Source organism: Bos grunniens, chromosome 5 (assembly GCF_055505025.1).
Source record: "Bos grunniens cultivar Pamir isolate PY7600 chromosome 5, Bosgru_T2T1.0, whole genome shotgun sequence".
Lineage (NCBI taxonomy): Eukaryota > Metazoa > Chordata > Mammalia > Artiodactyla > Bovidae > Bos > Bos grunniens.
In genome coordinates this window covers 40343763-40367199 of record NC_141169.1, presented here as the reverse complement: position 1 = coordinate 40367199, position 23437 = coordinate 40343763, and the positions used below count along the sequence as shown (strand labels likewise).

Sequence of the window (23437 nt, the reverse complement as noted above, 5' to 3'; positions counted from 1 at the left end):
CATGTCCATTGAATTATTGATGCCATTCAACCATCCTATGTTATCCCCTTCTCCTCCTACCTTCAATCTTTCCCGGCATCAGGATTTTTTCTAATGAATCAGTTCTTTGTATCAGGTAGCCAAAGTATTGGAGCTTGTCTCATCATCAGACCCTCCAATGAATATTCAAGATTGATTTCCTTTAGAATTGACTGGTTTGATCTCCTTGCAGTCCAAGGGACTCCCAAGAGTTTTCTCCAACACCATAGTTCAAGAGTATCAGTTCTTTTGTGCCCAGCCTTCTTTATGGTTCAGCTCTCACGTCCAAACATGACCACTGGAAAAGCCATAGCTTTGACTATATGGACCTTTGTTGGCAAAGTAATGTCTCAGGTTTTTAATGCTCTGTTTAGGTTTGTCATAACTTTTCTTCCAAGGAGAAGGCATCTTTTAATTTCATGACTGCAGTCACCATCTGCACTGATTTTGGAGCCTAAGAAAATAAAGTCTGTCACTATTTTCATTGTTTTCCCATCTATTTGCCATGAAGTGATGGGAATGGATGCAGTGATCTTAGTTTTTTGAATGTGGAGCTTTAAGCCAGCTTTTTCACTCTCCTTTTTTCACTTTCATCAAGAGGCTCCTTAGTTCTTCACTCTCTGCCATAAAGGTGGTGTCATCTGCATATCTGAGGTTATTGATATTTCTCCCAGCAATCTTGATTCCAGCTTGTGTTTCAGCCACCCTGGCATTTCACATGATGTACTCTGCATATAAGTTAAATAAGCAGGGTGACAGTATAAAGCCTTGACATACTCCTTACCCAATTTTGAACCAGTCCATGGTTTCATGTCCAGTTCTAACTGTTGCTTTCTGACCTGCTTCTTTTCCTTCTGATACCCCTCCAATGCAAATGTTGTTGTGTTTGACATTGTCCCACACGTGAAATTTCTTAGACTGTCATCTTTTCTTTTATTCTTTTTTCTTTATTCTCTTCTGTGTCAGTGACTTCTGACACAAGACTATTCTGTCTTCCAGCTCACTTACCCATTCTTCTGCCTCAGTTATTCTGCTATTAATTATTTCTAGTGTTTTTTTCCCTTCATTTATTATATTTTTCATCTCTCTTTACTTGTTCTTTAGTTCTTCTAGGTCTTGTTAAAACATTTTTTTGTATCTTCTGTATATGTGCCTTCATTCTTTTTCTTAGATCTTGGATCATCTTCACTATCTTTACTCTGAATTCTCTTTGCACTACATTGCCTATATCCATTTCACTAGGTTGTTCTTCTAAGATTTTAGCTTTGTCCTTCTTCTGGGACATACGCCTCTGCCATCCCATTTTGTATGACTTTCTGTAACTGCAGTTTCCTTTCCACTGGCTGTAGGATTGTAGCTCATCTTGCTTCTGCTCTCTGCCCTCTGGTGGATTAGACTATCTAAGAGGTTTGTGCAGGCTTCCTGGTTGGAGGGACTGGTTCCTGCTTGCTGGTGGGTAGAGGTGGGCTTTTTCCCTTAGGTGGGCAGGGCCATGCTCAGAAAGACTTTAAACAGGCTATCTGCTGACCAGTGGAGCTGTGTTCCCACTCTGTTGGTTATTTTGCCTAAGGTGACCTAGCATTGGAGCCTATAGGCTGTTAGGGAGGAAATTGCAGCTTTCAGGAATCTTCACACCAAGCAGCATTTCCCAGAACTGCCTCTACCAGTGTCTTTGTCCCTGTGAATCACAGCCACCCCCGACCTCTGCAGCAGACCCTCTAATACTAGCAAGTAGGTCTGGCCCAGTCCCTTATGAGGTCACTGGGTTTTTGTTTGTTTGTTTGTTTGTTTTTCACTGACTACTGGTGTACACAAGAAATTGTGAGTACCCCCTCAAGAGTCAGGGTTCTGTTTCCCTCAGCACTGTGGAATTCCCATGATCAAATCTTTCTGATCTATAAAGCCACATACTCTGGCAGTTCCTCCTCCCATTGCAAAACTTCCAGGTTGGGAAGTCTGATGTGTGACTCAAGATTTTCACTCCTGTGGTATAATTATTTTTCAGTTTCTGGGCCACCCACCTCATAGATATGGGATTTGATTTTATTGTGAGTGTGCTCCTCCTACCATCTTTTTGTGATTTCTTCTTTGTCTTTAGATATAGGGTATCTTCTTTTTTTTATTTTGTGGTAGGTTCCAGATTTTTTTTTTTTTATGATCGTTGTTCAATGGTTAGTTGTGATTTTGTTTGTTTGTTTGTTTTGTAAGAAGGACTTAGCTCATATCCTTTAACTTTGCCATTTGGAGCCAGCTCCCTCTGATGTGTTTCTGTGGTTCTGGAGGTTATCAAACTGTGACCTTCTCTCTGGAATAAAGAATATTTCATCAAATAGTTAACATCTTCCATTTACTGGGGATTTAATTCTGCAGAAAAGCGCTAAGATATTTTTATATGTATCCTTTGAGGAGGTACCACTATATTGTTCCAAGGCTACATTATGGCTTCTTGACTGCTCCTCACTTATCTCTGCATATCCTTCCTTCCCTGATCAATGACAGTTTGAACCTCTCCTTTGGTACTCAGGGCAGGTCATGGAGACTGAAGCCAATTCTCTACAAACAAGAAATAGGGGACACAGAAAGGCCTTCATGCTCAAGAGCCCTACAGGGTCCTGCTGAGTCTCAAAGGGTCCATATGGTGACCACATCATCCTCTTCTGTCTCTTTGCCCTTTCTTCTCTCTATGAAAATATTATGTGGGCACTGAGCTTCTATCATATCCTGAGTTCTCCATACATGTGATGGCTATACCTCTGTGGTCCACATCCTTCAGTGCTTCTCCTGATACAAAAAATTTGAGAATTTTAAGAAGGAATTTTTCTTTCTACACAAATCCTGTTTTTTAAGAATATTACCTTTTTAAGGTTACAGGAAAGTCAGTCTTGAATCTCTTTTCTAGGTATAATTTTCTCTTGCCTTTCCTTAGATAATAAACCATATTGTATATATTAAATGGTAGAAGTCAGATTTAGATTGGGATACAAATTATTAAATGTTTATAAATATTATGTCTCTTTATGAATAGGTTTTGCCTATTCTCTTTTCCTCTCCTGGGAATATTTACTGGATAATCCTGTTGATGGTGCTCTAATTTTTTTAAAAATAAAGAAAAATGAATTGTAATTCTTGAATTATCTGTCTGTTAGGGAACACTTTTTGGGAAGGAAGGATTTTATAATAATGCTTTTCAAATCACAAAAGATACAAAAAAAAAAAAAAAAAAAACATACTTTTACTTGCATATAACCATACTGCCTTTGGAATGTTTTACTATGGTCAATCACAGAGTCTGGGCACCATCAGAGATAATATAAGAGGTTGAAATAAACTATTGCAAAGAAGAAAAGTGTATTTTAGTAATATCTGGCCCTTAAAAGTCACTTAATTCCATTAGAAACATGTCCGCATCTCTTCTCATAACTCATTTATAATGAATGTTTACATAAAAAGAACAATAATTCACTTTACAGGCATACTCATTCACCTCATGTCCCTCCCAGTGTTACAGATGAATATACTACAGCACAGGGAAATTAAATAACTTGGCTGCAGACACTCACAGGAAATGGCAGAACCATGCTTTGAAAATAGGTGGCATGGTGGGTTGAACAGTGGCTCATAAAAAATTTATATCCACATCCTATCACCCAGAGCTTGTGAATATAATCTGATTTGGAAAGTCTTTGCAGATGAAACTGAATTAAAGATTTTAAGATAAGGTCATCTAGAATGCCTGGATTGGCCCTAATTACAATTCCAAGTGGCCCTATAAGAGATACATGAGGAAAGCCAGAGGAGATCAGTGAGGTGACCATGGAGGTAGAGATTGGACTGATGCAACCACATGTCTAGGAATGCCTTTCAAATGCTTGAAAAAGAAAGGAAGAACTCTCTCCTAAAGACTTCAGATGGAGCAAGGCCCTCCAAGCACCTAGTGTGTGGTAGTTTACTAGGACAGCCTTCAGTTCAGTTCAGTCACTCAGTCGTGTCCAACTCTTTGCAACCCCATGAATCACAGCACGCCAGGCCTCCCTGTCCATCCCAACTCCCGGAGTTCACCCAAACTCACGTCCATTGAGTCAGTGATGCCATCCAGCCATCTCATCCTCTGTCGTCCCCTTCTACTCCTGCCCCTAATCCCTCCCAGCATCAGGGTCTTTTCCAATGAGTCAATTCTTTGCATGAGGTGGCCAAAGTATTGGAGTTTCAGCTTTAGCATCATTCCTTCCAATGAACAACCAGGACTGATCTCCTTTAGGATGGACTGGTTGGATCTCCTTGCAGTCCAAGGGACTCTCAAAAGTCTTCTCCAACACCACAGTTCAAAAGCATCAATTCTTCGGTGCTCAGCTTTCTTCACAGTCCAACTCTCACATCCATACATGACCACTGGAAAAATCACAGCTTTGACTAGATGGACCTTTGTTGACAAAGTGATGTCTCTGCTTTTCAGTATGCTAGCTAGGTTGATCATACCTTTCCTTCCAAGGAATAAGCGTCTTTTAATTTCATGGCTGCAATCACCATCTTCAGTGATTTTGGAGCCCAAAAAAATAAAGTCTGACACTGTTTCCACTGTTTCCCCATCTATTTCCCATGAAGTGATGGGACCAGGTGCCACAATCTTAGTTTTCTGAATATTGAGCTTTAAGCCAAATTTTTCACTCTCCTCTTTCATTTTCATCAAGAGGCTCTTTAGTTCTTCTTCACTTTCTGCCATAAGGGTGATGTCATCTGCATATCTGAGGTTTTGTTATTTCTCCTGGCAATCTTGATTTTCTATACATACATATCTACTATAAGTTTGAATTTATAAATTAGGCACAGTAAGAGATTAGCAACAGTAACTTAAAATAGAACAACTATGACAATGCTGTATACTATAATAAATAAATAAATAATAAAATAAAAAATAAATAAATAAAATGAAAGTTATGTGAATGTTGTCTCTCAAAATATCTTGCACTCATCTTTCTTTTTGTGATGACGGGATAAAATTACATAACTACATGATGTGATACAGTGAGGTGAATGACACAGGAATTGTGACAGCAGTAGGCTGCTATTGACCTTCTGATGGTCCTTCAAATGGGGGATGATCTGTTTCCACTAATTCTAAATTATCAAGCCATGATCATGTTGATGGTTGTGGATCCTGAGTAGGATTGAGTATAATGGCACTACTCAGAATGTTGTGCAATTTATAATCTATGAATTACTGTTTGTTTCTGAAATTTTCCATCAAATATTTTCAAAATGAAGTTGACTATGGGAAACTGAAACCATACAAAGCAAAATCTCAGATAAAGGGGAACAATTGTAAATGAGGGTAAATATAATTAGTGACATCTAACATTTCCTTAGTGCTTTCAAACTATACTTAATAATATTAGTTTTAAGCTCTAGCTCCTGTATCATTATGACAAGTGGATGTGCATGCTCAGTCACCTCTGACTATTTGCGATCCTTTCAACTACAGCCCGCCAGGTTTCCTGTCCATGGAATTTATTATAACAAGTGGTAAAAAACAAAGATGAAATTCAACAAAATAATTTGCTGGCATTCACTAAGCAACAAATTTATAAAATTGAACTTACCATATCTCAAAAGCTTATGACTTTGTGGAGAAACAATTAGAAGATACTAAGTTACAGAAAATTTTCAATGAAAAACTAAACAGAAAATAACAGTTCAATCAATATATATAATAACTGATTAATTAAGCCAGGGTTTGAAGAACTGAGACAATTGGATTATTATATAGAAAACTCCCAGGTATTTGAGACTAGTTATATGGGACAAAGTGATCTAAAATATAACCACATTAGTATTGCTGTTGTCATTCAGTTACTCAGTCGTGTCCGACTATTTGTGACCCCATGGACTGCAGCACACCAGGCTTCCCTCTCCTTCACCATCTCACAGAGCTTGCTCAAACTCGTCTTCATTGAATTGGTGATGTCATCCAACCATTTCATCCTTTTTCATCCCCTTCTCCTCTTCAGTTCAGTCAGTTCAGTCACTTAACCGTGTCTGACTCTTTGCAACCCCATCAACCACAGCACGCCAGGCCTCCCTGTCCATCACCAATCCCAGAGTTCACCCAAACCAGTGTCCATTGAGTTGGTGATGCCATCCAACCATCTCATCCTCTGTCGTCCCCTTTTCCTCCTGCCTTCAATCTTTCCCAACATCAGGGTCTTTTCAAATGAGTCAGCTCTTCATATCAGGTGGCCAAAATATTAAGCTTCACCATCAGTCCTTCCAATGAATATTCAGGATTGATTTCCTTTAGAATTGACTGGTTTCATCTTCTTGCAGTCCAAGGGACTCTCAAGAGTCTTCTCCAACATCACAGTTCAAAAGCACCAATCCTTTGGCATTCAGCCTCCTTTATAGTTCAAATCTCACATCCATACAGAACTACTAGTAAAACCATACCTTTGACTATACAGGGGCTTCCCTCCTAGCTCAGTTGGTATAGAATCTGCCTGCAATGCAGGAGACTCCAGTTCAATTCCTGGGTCGGGAATCTTGGGCTTCCCTCTTGACTCGGCTGGTAAAGAATCCGCCTGCTATGTGGGAGACCTGGGTTTGATCTCCAGGGGAAAGATTCCCTGGAGAAGGGAAAGGCTACCCACTCCAGTATTCTGGCTTGGAGAAATCCATGGACTGTATAGACCATGGGGTTGCAAAAGGTCAGACATGACTGAGCGACTTTCACTTTCACTTTGACTATATAGACTTTTGTTGGCAAAGTAATGTCTCTGCTTTTTAATATGCAGTCTAGGTTGGTCATAGCTTTTCTTCCAAGGAGCAGGCATTTTTAAATTTCATGGCTGCAGTCACCATCTGCAGTGATTTTGGGGCCTAAGAAAATAAAGTCTGTCACTGTTTCCATTGTTTCCCCTTCTATTTGCCATGAAGTGATGGGACTGGATGTATCGATCCTCATTTTTTGAATGCTGAGTTTTAAACCAGCTTTTTCACTCTCCTCATTCACTTTCATCAAGAAGCTCTTTAGTTCCTCTTTGCTTTCTGCCATAAGGGTTGTGTCATCTGCATATCTGAGGTTATTGATATTTCTCCTGGAAATCTTGTTTCCAGCTTGTGCCTCATCCAGCCTGGCATTTCACGTGATGTATCCTGCATAAAAGTTAAATAAGCAGGGTGACAATATACAGCCTTGATATACTCCTTTCCCAATTTGGAACCAGTCTGTAGTTTCATGTCCATTTCTAACTGCTGCTTGTTGACCTGCATACAGGTTTCTCAGGAGGCAGGTAAGGTGATCTGGTATTCCCATCTCTTTAAGAATTTTCTACAGATTGTTGTGATCTACACATAGGCTTTAGGATAGTAAATTAAGCAGAAGTAGATGTTTTTCTGGAATTCTCTTGATTTTTCTATGATCCAGTGGATGTTGGCAATTTGATCTCTGGTTCCTCTGCCTTTTCTAAATCCAGCTTTTATATCTGGTAGTTCTCAGTTCATGTACTATTCAAGTCTAGCTTGGAGAATTTTGAGCATTACGCTGCTAGCCTGTGAAATGAGTACAATTGTGTGGTAGTTTGAACATACTTTGGCGTTGCCTTTCTTTGGGAATGGAATGAAAACTGACCATTTCCAGTCCTGTAGCCACTGCTGAGTTTTCCAAATTTGCTGACATACTGAGTGCAGCACTTTCACAGTATCATCTTTTAGGATTTGAAATAGCTCAACTGGAATTCCATCACCTCCACTAGCTTTGTTCATAGTGATGCTTCCTAAAGCCCATTGACTTTAAACTCCAGGATGTCTGGCTCTAGGTGAGTGATCAGACCATGGTGGTTACCTGAGTCATTGAGATCTTTTTTGTATAGTTCTTCTGTGTATTCTTGCCACCTCTTCTTAATATCTTCAGCTCCTGTTAGGTTCATACCGTTTCTGCCTTTATTGTGCCCTTCTTGGCATGAAATGTTCCCTTGGTATCTCTAATTTTTTTGAAGAGATCTCTAGTCTTTCCCATTCTGTTACTTTCCTCTATTTCTTTGAATTGTTCTTCAGGAAGTCTTTATCTCTCCTTGCTATTCTTTGGAATTCTGCATTCAGATAAGTTTATCTTTCCTTTTCTCCTTTGCCTTTGAGACAATTTGAGACCAGTTATATGGGACAAATTGATCTAAAATATAACCATGTTAGCATTACACATAACAATTAATAACATAAATATTCTCATTCACTAATTACTCCAAGGCATCTAATAAGTATGAACGTAGATGTTCTCTCCTTAAAGGACAGCAAAAAAATGGTAGCCGTTGAACAGTGGGATTCAAATATATATATTTATCACTTCAATTTGCAATGAGATTTGATATGCACATTTTATTCTAAAATAACTCAGCAGTCAAGGTGTGAAAAAAAAATGATGTTACAGTGTAGTATTTAAGAGTAAAAGTTCTTTAATGAGGCAGATTTTGGTTTAATCCCTGGTTCTGCCACTTTTTTTGTAAACTTGGGTAAATTGTAGGAGTAATAATAGTATCTGCCCAAAATGGTCATTGAGAGAATTGATTGAGAGTGTGCATGTAAAGATTGCCTTCACGTAGTAGAGTTATTAAATATTGGCTCTTATAGTTGTTTTTAATAACTTCCCTCTTTATCAGCAACTATGATCCACAGAGATACAGCACAGAAAATCAAGGTAAATCAAATAAAGGATTTAATATATTTTCCTATACAAAGCACCTCTCACTTAAGGTAACATTCAGTTCAGTTCAGTCTCTCAGTCATGTCTCACTCTTTGTGACCCCATGCACTGCAGCATGTCAGGCCTCCCTGTCCTTGAGCAAACTCCTGGAGCTTGCTTAAACTCCTATTCATTGAGTCGGTGATGCCATCCAACCATCTCATCCTCTTTCACCCCCTTCTCCTCCTGCCTTCAATCATTCCCGGCGTTAGTGTCTTTTCAAATGAGTCAGTTCTTCGTATCAGGTAGCCAAAATATTGGAGCTTCAACTTCAGTATCAATCCTTCCAAAGAATATTCAGGATGGATTTCCTTTAGGATAGACTGATTAGATCTCCTTGCTGTGCAAGGGACTGTCAAGAGTCTTCTCCAACACCACAGTTCAAAAGCATCAGTTCTTTGGCAACTCAGCTTCCTTTATGGTCCAACTCTTACATCCATGCATGACTCCTAGAAAAACCATAGTTTTGACTAGATGGACTTTTGCTGGCAAAGTAATGTCTCTGCTTTTTGATATGCTGTCTAGGTTCCTCATAGCTTTTCTTTTCAAGGAGCAAATGTCTTTAGTTTAATGGCTGACAAAACGTGGTCCAGTGGAGAAAGGAATGGCAAACCACTTCAGTATTCTTGCCTTGAGAACCCCATGAACATTATATAAAGGTAACATTACTATCTTATTTAAGAGCAATCTCTCACAATTGACCTCTCTTAAACAGGTTAATAATGTTACTTTAAGTAATGTCTCAGTGACTTTAGAAAGTCAGACCATAAGGGAATTGAAAGTTACCAAAATGTTTAATTGATTCAGTTCAGTTGCAGAGTCAGTGTCTGATTCTTTGTGACCCCATGGACTGCAGCATGCCAGGCTTCCCTGTCCATCACCAAATCCTGGAGTTTACTCAAACTCATGTCCACTGAGTTGGTGATACCATCCAGCCTTCTCATCCTCTGTCACCCCCTTCTCCTCCTGCCTTCAATCATTCCCAGCATCAGGGTCTTTTCAAATGAGTTAGTTCTTCACATCAGGTGGCCAAAATAGTGGAGTTTCAGCCTCAGCATCAGTCCTTCCAATGAATATTTAGGACTGATTTCCTTTAGGATGGACTGGTTGGATCTCCTTGCATTTTAAGGGACTCTCAAGAGTCTTCCAACACCACAGTTCAAACGCATCAATTCTTCGGTGCTCAGACTTCTTTATAGTCCAACTCTTACATCCATACATGACTACTGGAAAAACCAAAGCTTTGACCAGATGCACCTTCGTTGGCAAAGTAATGTCTGTGCTTTTTAATATGCTGTCTAGATTGATTGCTTTTCTTCAAATTCTCTATTTCACTTTGTCTGACAAGTTATTCCCACAGAGATTGCACAACTACCGTAAATCTTTTACTGTATTTGGAATGCATAATAACTTTGTTCATATCACTTTATTCCTCTTAAAAATGGCAATCTGTACTGTCACGATGTTGCTTCTAGCTATTTTGCTAAAGGTAGCCCAAAAGCAAGATAATAGCAAATAACTCCTAAAGAAAGGGATTGTAAAGACTTACACAGCTCTATGTTCTCTGAGTGTAATCAATTCTCTATTTACCAATGAGTAAAATATATCACAGAGTGTCTCTCATCTGGCATAGTATGTAACCCACATATCTTCTAAAAATACCTACCTTGTTTTAAATGGACTTTCAAAAATTCAACTTTAAAACATCTCTCGCTTTATCAAGTTTGGAATTTTTAACTAGTCTCAAGTTGACAGTCTTGCTGTTCCTCGCTGTGCCCACTGTTTGCTGAACCCAGGCTAGGCAAGACGGGAGAGGGGAAGCTGGAAGAAAACTCAAGGAGTCATAGGAACTGCAGACGTGTTTATTCTCTAATGGTGGGTATGCCGGCCATAGCAGCAGACACTCTGTATTCTCTCCTTTCGTGGTTGACCCAGAGGACACAGCAATAATGCAGCCACAAGGGCTTTTTGAGGTGGAGCTTATATATGCTTATAGAACAAAAGTGGCCCGTGGCCAAGTAGGTATATTGTGATGTGCATGTGCAATGCTATAAGCAATCACAGCTGTTATATAACCATGCATTTAAGAAACATGGGGCAGGAATGAAAGCCTCACCACTGCCATCTTGGCTAATTTGCTCTTTCCCTACACTGACCTTTATATTATCTTATGCTTTATGAACATATTTATTTATGCTACTAGATACAATCTTGATCTAGATTATGCTGCAAAACGATCAAGAACAAAAATGAATTTTAGTTTCGTTAATACTGATAAATATAGAGCAGCTGGGTATTTTTGTCTTTTCTATCAGAATAATATTATATAGTTTTATTTTGTTGTTCAGTCACTAAGTCATGTCCGACTCTTGCACCCCATGGACTATAGTCCACCAGGCTCCTCTATCCATAAATTTGGGAAAATGTATTTGATTATAGACCATGAAATTAATTAATGATAAATGACTAGAGAGTCAGAGAAAAGAAAATAGAAATAATGGGATTTCCAGTTCTTATAATAGAAGATGTAAAAATTTACTCTTGTGTTAAAATAATAAATTATTCTATATAAACATATGAAATAAATGACTTATTTAACTTTTTCTTTGAAAAAATTTCTTCAGGTTTCCTGATTTCACAATTCTTAATCAAATTCATGAGACAACATGACAAAAATCACAAATGAGTTGGTTTAAAGTATTATCTTCACATGGAGTGGGAAATATCTCTTCCTTATTTTTCACATCTCCATTCATCATTTGTGAGTCTTGGAATATAGTATTTCAGTATTAGGTCTTTTAACATTTGACTTGAACAATAAGTAACTCTCTGATTCCCTATTCATCCCTGAAAGTAAGGATGATTCAGAACTGAGTTGGAACCCTGCCTCTTTTCACTCAAAACATCTATGGGCATACTTTATTTTTCATTACTGGTCTAGAAATTGACCCAAAGAATATAGCAAGTTAATTTTTTAATCTGCTTTCAGGAATATAATTCCTGACAGTGAATTAAAGGAAAAACTATTTCTTAAGCTGAAAATACCCAACCAAATATCAACTATTTAAAGACATTTTGAATCAACAACAGAGCCCCTGGCTTAGTGACAAACCAGGTGTATGTATTGTCTTCCCCTTGTCTCTCAGTTGGCCATTCATATTCTCAAGTTCAGTCTGAAAGAAAGCTTAAGAGGAAAAAGACAGGCATGGTCTTGGCTACAGCCAACAGGATACCTAGACAAGAAGGAAGACAATGGCTCATCTTTCAGTTCTTCCTACAATATTGCTATTCAGCCTGCAGACTTCACTAACCAGCCACTCTTAAAAGAAAATTATGATGCTGAAAACATAAGGATATGCACAAACTAATGATGCAAGGCACTAATTTGTCTCATTTGCCAAAAGACATTTAAATATTACTGGATCAGTTTTGCTGAAATATTGTGCATACTCTATTTTAAATTTATTCCAAATGCTTCCTTTGCTTACCTCAGCTAATTACCTCAATCTAATTCAGCTTCATGTTTCTAGCTCGCCCAAGCTTTTCTTATTTTTCTTATATATGGAATAATTTTTTGCAGTCTGTGAAGTGAAATCAGACTATTTGGCTCAACTGATGTCACACCTTTATTATGTTGCAACATTTTCAGATGGGAAGAATCCATGGGGTTCATGTTAAGTGTGTCCATTACTTTAGGGTTTAACTTGTACTGTTTTTCTCCTGGTACTGAACTCTTTTGGAAATACTCAAGCTTGCATGTTCTCAAAATTAAAAGGTTTTCCCAAGTTCACTTTTGGCCTACTTTGTTACTTGGCTTCACTTTACATGTTCTCATTTTTGAACTTGTTATTCTCTGTGGACACGGTCTTTGACATCCATCTTCCCTTTAGCAATCAAAACATTATATAACCTGGAAAAACTCATACCATAACCTGTTCACGTTTCTAACTTTTGTTGTATGAATTGCATGGATGGACCAAGTGCATTATGTAACCATTGTTTTATTTCTTTCTTTTCAAGTAACTGCAAGTCTCATTTTCTAGTATATTTCTAGAATATTTTTAGATTCCATCTGTTCACATTCACTTTTTTTAAAAAGTTCCCTTTGCCACTGTTTCTATTGTAAAACAATAATTGCCAAGCCCTATCTATAAAGTCACAGCTATAAGTCACAGCTTTTTCAATAGCTTAAAAGATGGAATAGATGCCTCTTGCTCAGAATTATTTGAATACATTTTATAACATTCTGCTTTTCACAATTCACCCAATTCCCAAGAATATGTTCATGCTGTTAAATGATTTCTTATTTATTCAGTGAATTCATTGTTTATTTACTTGGCCAAGAGGGAGAGGAATGTAGAGCACTGTGCCAAATGTTACTTTATCGTATACTGTATATCATATATTGTGACTGTACATATAAAATAATCTTGTTTTGAAACAAGTTTAAAAACATATCATATATTTGGCAACCCACCTCAGGATCCTCACTTGCTACTGAACTACTCTAATGAAGTCTCCTCTTTCAAATGGCTCAGAAAATTATTAACCTCTACAATTAGCCTTTGCTAATTCTTTAGTTGGTGTCAAGGATTTAAAGGACAAAGTCTGGAGCCTCTTTCATGTGTTTCAACTGATACATTTTGGCACTATTTCAAGTACATAATTTTCTGGGAACAGTGAGGAGTCAATCAGGGACTACTTTAGGAAGTTCATCCTAAGTTATGTGGAAGTAACTTCAGGATAAATGGCAGTAAGTGGTGTTATCCTGGCGACAGAATTGCTCTGCATTCCTAAGGTTCAGAAGATGGTGAAGGAAGCTAGGGCAGGAAGGCCAAAGGGTTTCCTTACTCCATGTGTCCTGTAAGGCCTGCTTGCTACACACTTTGAAGAGTCAAACTGGAGGAAGGGGGCAGTTTGGATCTAAACTGTATTTTCAAGGTAAGTAGGGGGAACTGGTCATAAATTTTATTTCTGTTATTTCACTGCTTTCTTTCATAATCTTTTCCTTTAATCCTCCTTTTCAGGTGCCCAAATGATCACATTCCTGTTCCCAGTGGTAAAATGCTTGTGGAAGTAGAAGACAAGACGGATGGTGTGGTGCTTGAACTTGGAGTCAGACTGCCTGGTAACAGAATCCTAGCGTCCTCCTGCTGCAGAGGATCTTGAATGGCGATTCAAGTTCTCGCTAAGCGGGAGATGTCCTAAGGTGAGCACCTGGCCTTTTCCCGGCCTTTGTTGTCAGTCAACATCCCGCCTCTCTTACACTCACCTGATTTCTGGATTGTGATTTAAGAAGCCTGGCTCTGTAGATATTCAGAGTGATTTCCTTCGGCCGCAGTCACTTAACGGATGATTTTGTTGTGGATTTGAAAGAACAGAAGCTCATCGACCTCAAACACATTTACTGAAGAACGACTGGAATGCCTGGCGATGAAGACAGCGGAAAACCCGACAACGGTCCTGCTCCTCAGGAGAGACCTTCCATTCTGGTGGAGTTGACTTCTTTCTCAACGCCTGCACTGTGCCGTGCCAGCTCTATCCAAGGACTGCTGAAGTTCACTATTTGGACAAAGGGGTCCACAGCTTTCCAGCGGATCGCTGTAATCCGACCTCAGCTCCCCTCTGACAACATTTGAAGTAATATAAACTGCAGAGCAGCGAACAGCAAAGGACTATGTAGATTGGCGGAGCGGGGAGAGGGAAGAGGAGAAGGAGCTGGGGGAACTGGGGAGAGGGGGATCCCCTGGTGGTGGCGTCTATTCGTGTCAATACGGCAGAATCAGGGGACCTAGTCGGAGCCAGAAAACTTCAAGCCAAACAAACTCTGAGATCACTCCCCCTCACCCGTTCCTCTCCCTTCCGACGAACCATCACAGCTAAGAGCACCGTCCCTGTGGTAGCTCGGGGGAGACAGGGGGCTCGGAGAAGGTGGACCCCGCATTCGTGCCCCCTTCTCCCCCATCCCCACCATGGGCTTTGCCCTGGAGCGCTTCGCCGAATCGGTGGACCCAGATTTCCAGTGCAGATTGTGCGGCCAGGTGCTGGAGGAGCCCCTGTGCACGCCGTGCGGGCATGTCTTCTGCGCCCGCTGTCTGCTGCCCTGGGCGGCGCGGCGGCGCCGGTGCCCGCTGCAGTGCCGGCCCCTGGCGCCCGGCGAGCTGTACCGGGTGCTACCTCTGCGCAGCCTCGTCCAGAAGCTGCGCATCCAGTGCGACTACCGCCCCCGCGGCTGCGGCCGCTCGGTGCAGCTGAGCGAGCTGGCGGCGCACGTCGAACGCTGCGACTTCGGCCCTGCCAGCCGCCGCCACCCGGGCAGCGTTTCCCGGCCGGACGGCCCGGGCAGTGGGGACCGGTCCGTGCGGGGGGGCTGCCGCTCTGCGCCCGGGATCCGCCGCGGCGGGGGCGGGGGCTCACGCGGGGGGTCGCCGGGCGTCTGCGGCAGGAGCTGGAGGGGGCCCGGGCCTCGGGTCTGGAGGCGGCGCGAGAAGGCGCTCCTAGCGCAGCTCTGGGAGCTGCAGGGCGAGGTGCGGCTCATCGCCCGCAGGTACCAGGAGAAGTTGACCCAGTACATGGCTCACGTCCGCAACTTCGTCAGGGACCTGGGTGGCGGCCACGACGCGGTAAGGCTGAGGGATGGGGTACCGGGGAATGATCCATCGGGGTGGAAAGGGGAACAGTGTTTTCTGGCACTCAAGATTCTTTTGCAAGGTGACATCCTTCCTCACGCAGTAGGAAACATCCACCGCTCTGATCATCCACTACTCTTACCTGTCTTGTGTTTTAGTATTGCAGTCAACGAGGATTCTCCCTTTCCCTTCTACTGGGATTGGACGAAGTAACAGCTTCAATTCCAACTTTTCGGTGGAGAAGGAGGAATTAATAAAACTCATTTTCCCACCAGAGCCTTGCTTCACATCTTCCACTCTCCTGCCCTAACCTCTCCACCTTTTTTTTTTTTTTTTTTTTTTGCACCTTTGGCCTTTGTCTGAAGCCAGTTTGAGGAGGAAAGCCAGGAAACGAGGACCTCTCTGACTCTGCCTCCCCATTGCCGCTGGCGAGCATCCCAGGGCGTGTCAGTCAGTCTCACACCTTTAGGTCTGAATGACTTAGTTTCTACCAAACCGCCGGTATCAGCCACCTTCTACTCAGCACAGGGACTCAGGGATGCGGGAAACCAGAATCACTTGGAGTTAAGAAATGAAGAGATGAGATTTCTTAGACCTACCGGGTTATTTTCATCACCCTAACCTTCCCTAAATAGTCCTTACGTGTTCCCGAATTTCATTATTAGTGGAATGTTGCGCGTGTGAGTGTGAGACTTGGGGAACCAAGTCAGGAGCTCACATCCATCTGCGCTCAGACTAGCCCTATGAGCTCCTGAGCTGTTTCATTTCTTTGTCGAGGCTTCTGGCCTTGAACTGTGTTCCTGGACTGCCCACTTTCCAATCGAATAAACAAGCCTCCTTGCAGCGGCTGGTGAGATGAGGCCTGTTTATAAAGCTGTTCCTTCTCTTCTGAAGGACTTCTGCACAGTGTTTGACATTGTTGGTCGCTGCCATGGTGAGCAGAGATTTAGCAGAACTTACACTCCGTTCAAGGAGCTGTTTTCATTCCCCAGCCTCCTGGGGAGGAGCAACCCAGGAGGATGCCCATCTGGGACTGCTTTGCACTGCCTCCAGCTCAGGCACCAAGTTTAGAAGCTTCTGTCCTTGAACCTAAAAAAGGATAATTGAAGGGTGAGGAGCTGAGCTGTATCTAGTCTGATCAGAAGTACACCCTTATTAAAAGATTGGATTCTATTACGTTTCTTTCTTTATTGTATCTGTATCTAGTTAAATTTATAAAATGGGAAGACCAGAGAGAAGCACAGAATTATGGTCTGTAATACTGGTTAAGGGTACAAGGTTTGGGGGAAGGAAGGGTTGGAGGAAAGGAGCAAGGCTAGATTATATGACAGAGAAGTCCATGCAACAAGTCAGGCTGTGGTTCTGAGAAGTGAGGAAGAACAGAGCGAGATCTGTATCTACTTACAGACTACTTACCAAAAGGCTTCTCTGTGCTGCTCAGAAATGTTTTGCCTCTACCAGTAGGGGCTGCTGTGCACACTGCCTGGGAAAAGCTCCTGAGAAAAAGTGGTGATGATGGTAGTAGCCGTGACGATGTTTATGGAAATTCATCATTCCAGAGTAATTACCAAACATGTAATTTCCTCGGATAGTTAATAATATCCATAACCATGAATGAAGCTCATAGTTTCATACTATTTCATCTTATGTTTAAATTGGTCTTTATTAATAAGCAGATATTGTAGATAGAATTCCTATTTGTGTAACCATTATTTGGCCATCAGGAAAGCAATGCATACTACTTTAGTTAACACAAATCCTCTCTCTCTCTTTTTAAAATTCTGCAAAACCAAATAAAATACCATTTAAAATCAGGATTACTGTAACCTACAAGACCCTGTATTTCAATAGCAATCTGAATATTACTGTTGAAAGAAATTTATAAATAATATATTATACATATAAATTTATAAATATCCTTTACATCCCTCAAGACTTTCCAAAGTGAAATTTTTATACAAAATAATTCTTAGGTTATTTAACAATTTACTAAACTCATCTATAATGGAGAGGAAAAACATAGATACCTGTATAGTTGAATCAGAAATCTATTTTAAATTACAGTGGACTCAGAATTATATGCTACATTGGGATAAAAGCTGCATGTGTAAAAATACACAGCCATTTAGCCATTTTTGGAAATAGTTATTTTTCTTACATCCATGGTTTTTCCTTAAAATGCATACTTTTATTGTAAATTTAGGAAGAAATTAATCTCAAGAATTCAGCCATGCTTATCTTTAAAACTTTAAGGTTTTCTCTTTTCCAAATTTAATTTTTTTACTTTAAAAAATTTTTGATTCATGTTGATGTATGGCAAAACCAATACAATATTGTAAAGTAATTAGCCTCCAATTAAAATAAATAAATTTATATTAAAAAACAAAAAAATAAAAATAATTTTGTAGCATTTACTTTTTTCTTTTATATTTTTAACTAGTTAGTTATTTTACCCCTTTTCTTCTAGGAAGGAGAACATAAGCCACTCACTATTGTATTGGAAAGAGAAAATGACACTTTGGGATTCAATATTATAGGAGGTCGACCAAATCAGGTAACTGATCTTGTTAATGCATAACTCGTTTCTTGTTTATAAAATAATAGAAGACTTAGCTTTCATTTGTGGATTTTGAGTAAAAAAAAAAAAAGTGATTTAATCTTTAAAATAGTGCTTGTCATCAAGTATCAGATTTCTTAATTGCAAATATTCCAGTGTAAATATTCCAGAACATGGTGAGAGTTTTTTGAGAAAAATAAGACAAAACAACAGTTAACTTTGCTACTTAAAAAAAAAAGAGTACATTTCACATTTTATCTACTTCGTATAGTCCTGTTGGCAACTTTCTTGAATAAATCTATTTCACAAAAATGTATACGCAATTTCTGCTTGATAATCTTAGGTGTATCACTTGTTCGTAACTCTTATTTATTATTTCAAATTGATTAATTTTCATATGCTAACACAGACCAGTAAGTTTCTAATATATCTTGAATGAATGAAGAGTTAAAATGAATTGAAATAAGAGATAGTTGTTTTCACAATTTCATAGAAAATACCATGCTTAGGAAAGATAGTTGATCTGACATATTTTGACTCCCCAAATCAATTCCTTTATTTAACTGAATGAATAATTTTTTCTACACTGATGCCAATCTTTTTCAAAATTCATGAGTTTATAAACTCAAAATAAATACTGCAGCTGCAAAGTTCTTTCTTATCCTTCAAATACTGTATCAGCTTAATTTTCATCCTCACTAGGAGGGGTGATGAAGTTTTTAAAAAATCATATTCTTTCAATTTCCCAAATCAGCTGTCATGAAAGTTTTGCGCCCTGCCTTGCAGATGTTTTCCATGGGAACTGAACATTGTTAGCCATATGCTGTGTTCAGGCCAGGATGGCAATGACATGTTTCCCCCTTTTATTTAGCATTTTAAAAACCTAGCAACTAATGACTGCTACGTTTCTGTTTCTAGAACCGTTCCCTTTTATTATGAAAAGGTAGAAGTCTTTTTAGCATATCATTTTGTTTTCTTTTCCCCTGTTAGGTGTTTGACATTTAGATGAAACTGGACATTTTCAACAGCCTCTTAAAATTCATGTTAAAGAAGGCTAATAAATGAGAAATAATCTTATTTAACCTGCCATAAAGTGATGTGACATTTAAAATTATATAATTTATTATTATAGGACGTTGGGCATTTTCCCTAAATGAGTTTTGCAATGTAATTGGTGTTCTGTGACTTACTAAAATGCTATGTATGATACTGACAATGTGTTTGAGGTTTAACTAATAATCAGACTCACTGTACATGGAACCCATTCCAGAAAGCCACTGAAATTCGGAGTTGATCTTTCAGAATTTTACACTTGAGTAAATGGTTTCCCCTGTGAATAGATACAGTCAGAGCTGTATTTCCAAATGTGTCCCATTGTGAGGGTATATTTTTAGAACTATGACTACCTCTCAAACCAATTACATAGTGAGGCTGGATATGCTTTTCATTTCCTTCAACTTAGAATCTTTTTAATGGCTACACCTCTTTAGAAGTGAGATGTTTTATAAACAATATTTAGAAGCCTACTGTTATCACCTTATACATGGCTTTCCTCATAGTTTTTATGTATATGTACACAAAAACAGGAAGTAAATAGATAATCTTGTCAAAGATGTGGGATTCCTTCACTAAAGCTGCCATCTAGATTAATGACTAGTTGGTGTTAAGTAAGTTATAGTTCAATATCAAATCTCCAGTTTAGAAAGAGAGTTGCATGGTTAGGGAGGTTTGACAATGTTGCATTTACTAAATTGTTTTTTTATCTAACTTAAAATTCTGTTCACATCTTTCTCACTGCTAACGGTTTTATTTTTAATAGAATAATCAAGAAGAAACACCAATGGAAGGAATTTATGTTTCAAAAATTTTGAAAAATGGACCTGCTGATAGAGCAGATGGCCTGGAAATTCATGACAAAATCATTGAGGTAAGACAATAATAAAATACAAATAGGATTTGTGAAAGAATATTTGGACATTTTAAATTTCCAAACTTACTACTTTTCCTAGGTGTGGTACTTATTAAAGTGTATATCTCACAATAGTATTTAAGTGACCTATATTAATTATTGGATATTGGGCTAGAAGAATGAATCACCCAAAATTTCAAAATGTGTTAATGAATGTTTCCATTTGAAAAAATTGCCTATCCCCATGAATTTTAAAGATGAGTGTGTGATTATCAAAGGATTAGTTTTTATGACATCTCAGAAAGGATGATAAATCTCTGCTGAAGAACATTTTTGATGAGTAAATATTACTATATTTAAACTTGTAATTGGTAAGTTATGTGTAGAGTTTGGAATTATTTATACAATGCCTTTCTACCATTTCTTAGTTTAATATGGTTATCTTGTTCATGTTCTACATGAAAAAAAAAGAAGCAGCTTTTTTTTCTTATTGCAAAAACTTGTTGTAAACTATTTTTTCTTTTGTACGTTATGTCTGTATTATTTGTATTTAGGGTTGATAAAGTAAACACTTACAAGTTAGTGAAATTTGAATTGTGATTATGGAATTTGGCATCACTGCCATTTACTGATTCAGTGCTTTTGAAATGTTTATTGGTTGCTAAGTTGCTTCAGTCGTGTCCCACTCTTTGTGACCCCCTGGACTACAGCCCTCCAGGCTCCTCTGTCCATGGGATTCTCCAGGCAAAGATACTGGAGTGGGTTGCCATTTCCTGTTGGATAGTATTATTTGGCTTAACTGAAAAGTAGGTTACTTTTATCAATGGAATTATTTCCAATATATTAGTAAAGGCATAAATGAAAATTTGGAACATTTATTTAACTCCACTGTGCTTTTGGAAAAACTCTGCTTTCTAAATAATGTAATTGCTATCTTTCTGAGTGTCTGTATAAACTATCTGGATGGAGACTGTTTTTTTATTAAACTTTGAATAATGTTTTAGATTTTCATTCATCATTTGTGCATTTAAAAGTTGAATTTCAAATAACTGCATCAAGAATGAGAGTAAAGAGTAGAGAAAAGTCTATAGTTTATGGTTGACTTATACCATTTAGAAATTAGCTGATTAGGCACTTTGGGGGAGAGAGAGGAGTTGCCTTTGGCTAAAAAATTGTGGTTTTTATCTAAAGAGGTCTCTTGTATCAAGATTTTCTCTTTCTAGTTTTGTAGCCAAGAAAGTATAGAGCTACTTTCACTGATGTTATCCAGTTTGCCTTGACAATTTGCCTGGTGGAAACATTTACATGCTACAGTATCTAAAGTTAGAATTTGTCTGTTTCTACTCATGTTTGTGCTGTATGATATAAAGGAAAGATAACAAACAAAAAGTTGTTCTTATTACTTTCTGCATTATCTCTAAGCATTTAGGTTTTTCCAGTTAATGAAAAACAAATGCCTACATATGCTACTATTAGAAGTGCTGATGGAACTGGATATGTATATTCCATTAGCACGCATATTCACATGTACTCATAACAGAAACACATACTTGGGATTTGAAAATGATTTATTCCAACTAGGCAGCAATGTAATGTATACTTCATTGATGTTGTATGGAAAAGGAGGAAGAAGAATTTGTCTTTTATATTGTAATATAGCAAGTTTGTTAAAAATGTATTAGTTTTGTTAATGTAAAGATGTATATTTATTAAAACTATGGTTGATTAATCAGTGCATCTCTATACCTAATATTCTTACTAAATATATTTCAAAATAACCTTACTTAAATAATACAAGATAAAAAGCAAAAAGATCAATCATGGGGTCGATTGATCAATTATATTGATAATCAGTAGATCTAAATTATAATTTCTAACCAGCTGCAGTATTACTATTATTTCAGCTTGATGTGCATGTATTAGCTGCTAATGACAAGAGCTTGAAATTTATCTCGGTTCAGTTCAGTTGCTCAGTTGTGTGCAACTCTTTGTGACCCCATGGAATTCATGCCAGGCCTCCCTGTCCATCACCAACTCCCAGAAATTACTCAGACTCATGTCCATTGAGTCGGTGATGCCATCCAACCATCTCATCCTCTGTCGTTCCCTACTCCTCCCTCCTTCAATCTTTCCCAGCATCAGGGTCTTTTCCAATGAGTTAGTTCTTTGCATCAGGTGGCCAAGTATTGGACTTTCAGTTTCAGCGTCAGTCCTTCCAATGAATATTCAGGACTGATCTCCTTTAGGATGGACTGGTTGGATCTCACATCCATACATGACTACTGGAAAAACCATAGCTTTGACTAGATGGACGTTTGTTGGCAAAGTAATATCTCCACTAGTAATGTCTCTTTAATATGCTGCTTAGGTTGGTCATAACTTTTTTCCCAAGAAGCAAGTGTTTTTTAATTTCATGGCTGCAGTTACCATCTGCAGTGATTTTGGAGCCCAGAAAAATAAAGTCTGACACTGTTTCCACTGTTTTCCCATCTATTTCCCATGAAGTGATGGAACCGGATGCCATGATCTTCGTTTTCTGAATGTTGAGTTTTAAGCCAACTTTTTCACTCTCCTCTTTCACTTTCATCAAGAGGCTCTTTAGTTCTTCTTCACTTTCTGTCATTAGTGTGGTGTCATCTGCATATCTGAGGTGATTGATATTTCTCCCAGCTATCTTGATTCCAGCTTGTGCTTCATCCAGTCTAGCATTTCTCACGATGTCCTCTGCATATAAGTTAAATAAGCAAGGTGACAAAATACAGCCTTGACGTAACTCCTTTCCCAATTTGGAACCAGTCTGTTGTTCCATGTCCAGTTCTAACTGTTGCTTCTTGACCTGCATACAGATTTCTCAGGAGGCAGGTCAGGTGGTCTGGTATTCCCATCTCTTGAAGAATTTTCCACGGTTAATTATGATCCACCCAGCCAAAGGCTTTGGCATAGTCAGTAAAGCAGAAGTAGATATTTTTCTGGAACTCTCTTGAAATTTGCCTCAGTGATAGAGATTTATCAATGAATCCTTTTTGCCAGAGTACATTGGTATTATGCATATTTTCTTTATAGTTCTTTAATGAATTCATGTGACCACATTTGCTGTTAAGAAATGAATTAGGTCGTATATACATTTCTGAAATGTTACCTGTTAAATAGCATGAAATAGTTTGTAAAGAAGATGATTAGAAATAAATCTCTCGTATTTAGTTGCTCAGGGATGCCATCAACTTTTTCAGAGTGAAAGGTAGTTGTGTGACCTTACTTAATATACATATTTAAATAAGCTTGTTTGTTCTTGTGCTTATATATGTGCAGAATATCCCTATGTGTATGTAAGAAAGATATAATTCTTGTCAATTAATTAGTTCATTTGCCATTATGGCACCAGTAAACTTTATAATGGGAAGCTGATAAGAAATATGTTGATTAATTTAAAATATACAGACATAAAAAAACAGATTTTATGTTAGATTAATTTTCATTTTTTTGTGCTCAGTGATGTTTAGTGAACTAATTTGATAATTTTTTTTCTCAGTTTTTGAATTTTAAATGGCCATGCTGATTTAAACCTAGTTCAAAAAATATATTTGTTTATGGTATAA

The 23437-nt window shown here is 38.5% G+C and overlaps 1 protein-coding gene across 1 annotated transcript in view; it reads left to right on the top strand.

The window, feature by feature from the left end:
* Positions 1-14594: 14594 nt before the first annotated feature.
* Positions 14595-23437, top strand: part of PDZRN4 (PDZ domain containing ring finger 4) — a 431725-nt gene continuing 422882 nt past the window's right edge. Inside the window, exons 1-3 of the mRNA XM_086403895.1 lie at positions 14595-15369; positions 17843-17929; positions 19752-19859. Of these exons, the coding sequence (XP_086260021.1) occupies positions 14719-15369; positions 17843-17929; positions 19752-19859 (846 nt within the window). The 5' untranslated portion in view covers positions 14595-14718. The remainder of the gene's footprint in view (positions 15370-17842; positions 17930-19751; positions 19860-23437) is intronic.